This window comes from Oxyura jamaicensis, unplaced genomic scaffold (genome assembly GCF_011077185.1).
Source record: "Oxyura jamaicensis isolate SHBP4307 breed ruddy duck unplaced genomic scaffold, BPBGC_Ojam_1.0 oxyUn_random_OJ71831, whole genome shotgun sequence".
Classification (NCBI taxonomy): Eukaryota; Metazoa; Chordata; class Aves; order Anseriformes; family Anatidae; genus Oxyura; species Oxyura jamaicensis.
The window spans coordinates 1-1,330 of NW_023310712.1; the positions used below are offsets into that span (position 1 = coordinate 1).

General features: G+C 54.1%; 1 protein-coding gene across 1 annotated transcript; it reads left to right on the forward strand.

The window, feature by feature from the left end:
* Positions 1–410: 410 nt before the first annotated feature.
* On the forward strand, positions 411–806 carry LOC118159725 (olfactory receptor 1F12-like; the record flags this gene model as incomplete). Its single annotated transcript, XM_035314292.1, has 1 exon — positions 411–806. A coding segment is annotated over exon 1 (396 nt), but the record flags the coding sequence as incomplete, so codon positions are not given.
* Between the last annotated feature and the right edge of the window lie 524 nt (positions 807–1,330).

Genomic DNA, 1,330 nt, shown 5'->3' on the forward strand with positions numbered 1-1,330 from the left:
GAGACTAAGGCTCCTTGAGCACTGCTGCTGCTCTGAGGCACCTCACACACCTCAGCATACAGACGGTACCGACATCACCTTTGTTGTCTCAGGGAATTCTTTGGCCATCTCCTCACGTCATGCAGCGGGGACATGTCCAGCTCACTCCAGGTTCCCTTTGACCTGTTGCTGTAGACCAGGACTGACTGCCACAGAGCCCACAGCACAGCCCCCTGCTTCTTGTGGCACCCTCAGAGAAACAACCAGAGAAAGGACAAGGAGCGGCAGAAAGATCGTCCTGAAATGAGAGAGGCAGTATGTTGTTTGTGTGGGGTTTGTTGAGACATGCAATGGATTGGGGTCAGAAAAGTCCTTAATTTTTGCACTGTCTTTGCTTCTTTTGGACAGGCTCCCTTACTCAGAGGCAGTAAATGTGTAACAGCAGCTCCATCACCGAGTTCCTCCTGCTGGCATTCGCAAACACACAGGAGCTGCAGCTCCTGTACTTTGCGCTCTTCCTGGGCATCTACCTGGCTGCCCTCCTGGGCAACGGCCTCATCCTCACCGCCGTAGCCTGCGACCACCGCCTCCACACCCCCATGTACTTCTTCCTCATCAACCTTGCTCTCCTCGACATGGGCTGCATCTCCACCACTCTCCCCAAAGCCATGGCCAATGCCCTCTGGAACACCAGGGCCATCTCCTATCAAGGGTGTTCTGCACAAGTCTTCTTTTTAGTCTTCTTGTTCAGTTCAGAGTATTTCCTCCTCACTGTCATGGCCTACGACCGCTACGTTGCCATCTGCCAGCCCCTGCACTACGGGAGCCTCCTGGGCAGCAGAGCTTGTGCCCAGATGGCAGCAGCTGCCTGGGGCAGTGGCTTTCTCCACGCTGTCCTGCACACGGCCAATACATTTTCCCTGCCTCTCTGTTGTGGCAATACCCTCAAGCAGTTCTTCTGTGAAATTCCCCAGATCCTCAAGCTCTCCTGCTCAGACTCCTACCTAAGGGAATCTCAACTTACTACAGCTACTGCTTTTCTGTTGTTGGGGTGTTTTGTTTTCATTGCTCTGTCCTACGTGCAGATCTTCAGGGCCGTGCTGAGGATCCCTTCACAGCAGGGCCGGCACAAAGCCTTTTCCACGTGTCTCCCTCACCTGGCCGTGGTCTCCCTCTTTCTCAGCACAGTTATCTTTGCCCACCTGAAGCCCCCCTCGATTTCCTCCCCTTCCCTGGATCTTGTTCTGGCATTCCTGTACTTGGTGGTGCCTCCAGTAGCGAACCCCTTCATCTACAGCATGAGGAACCAGGAGATCAAGGTTGCCATGTGGAAAGTGATGACTGGGTGTTT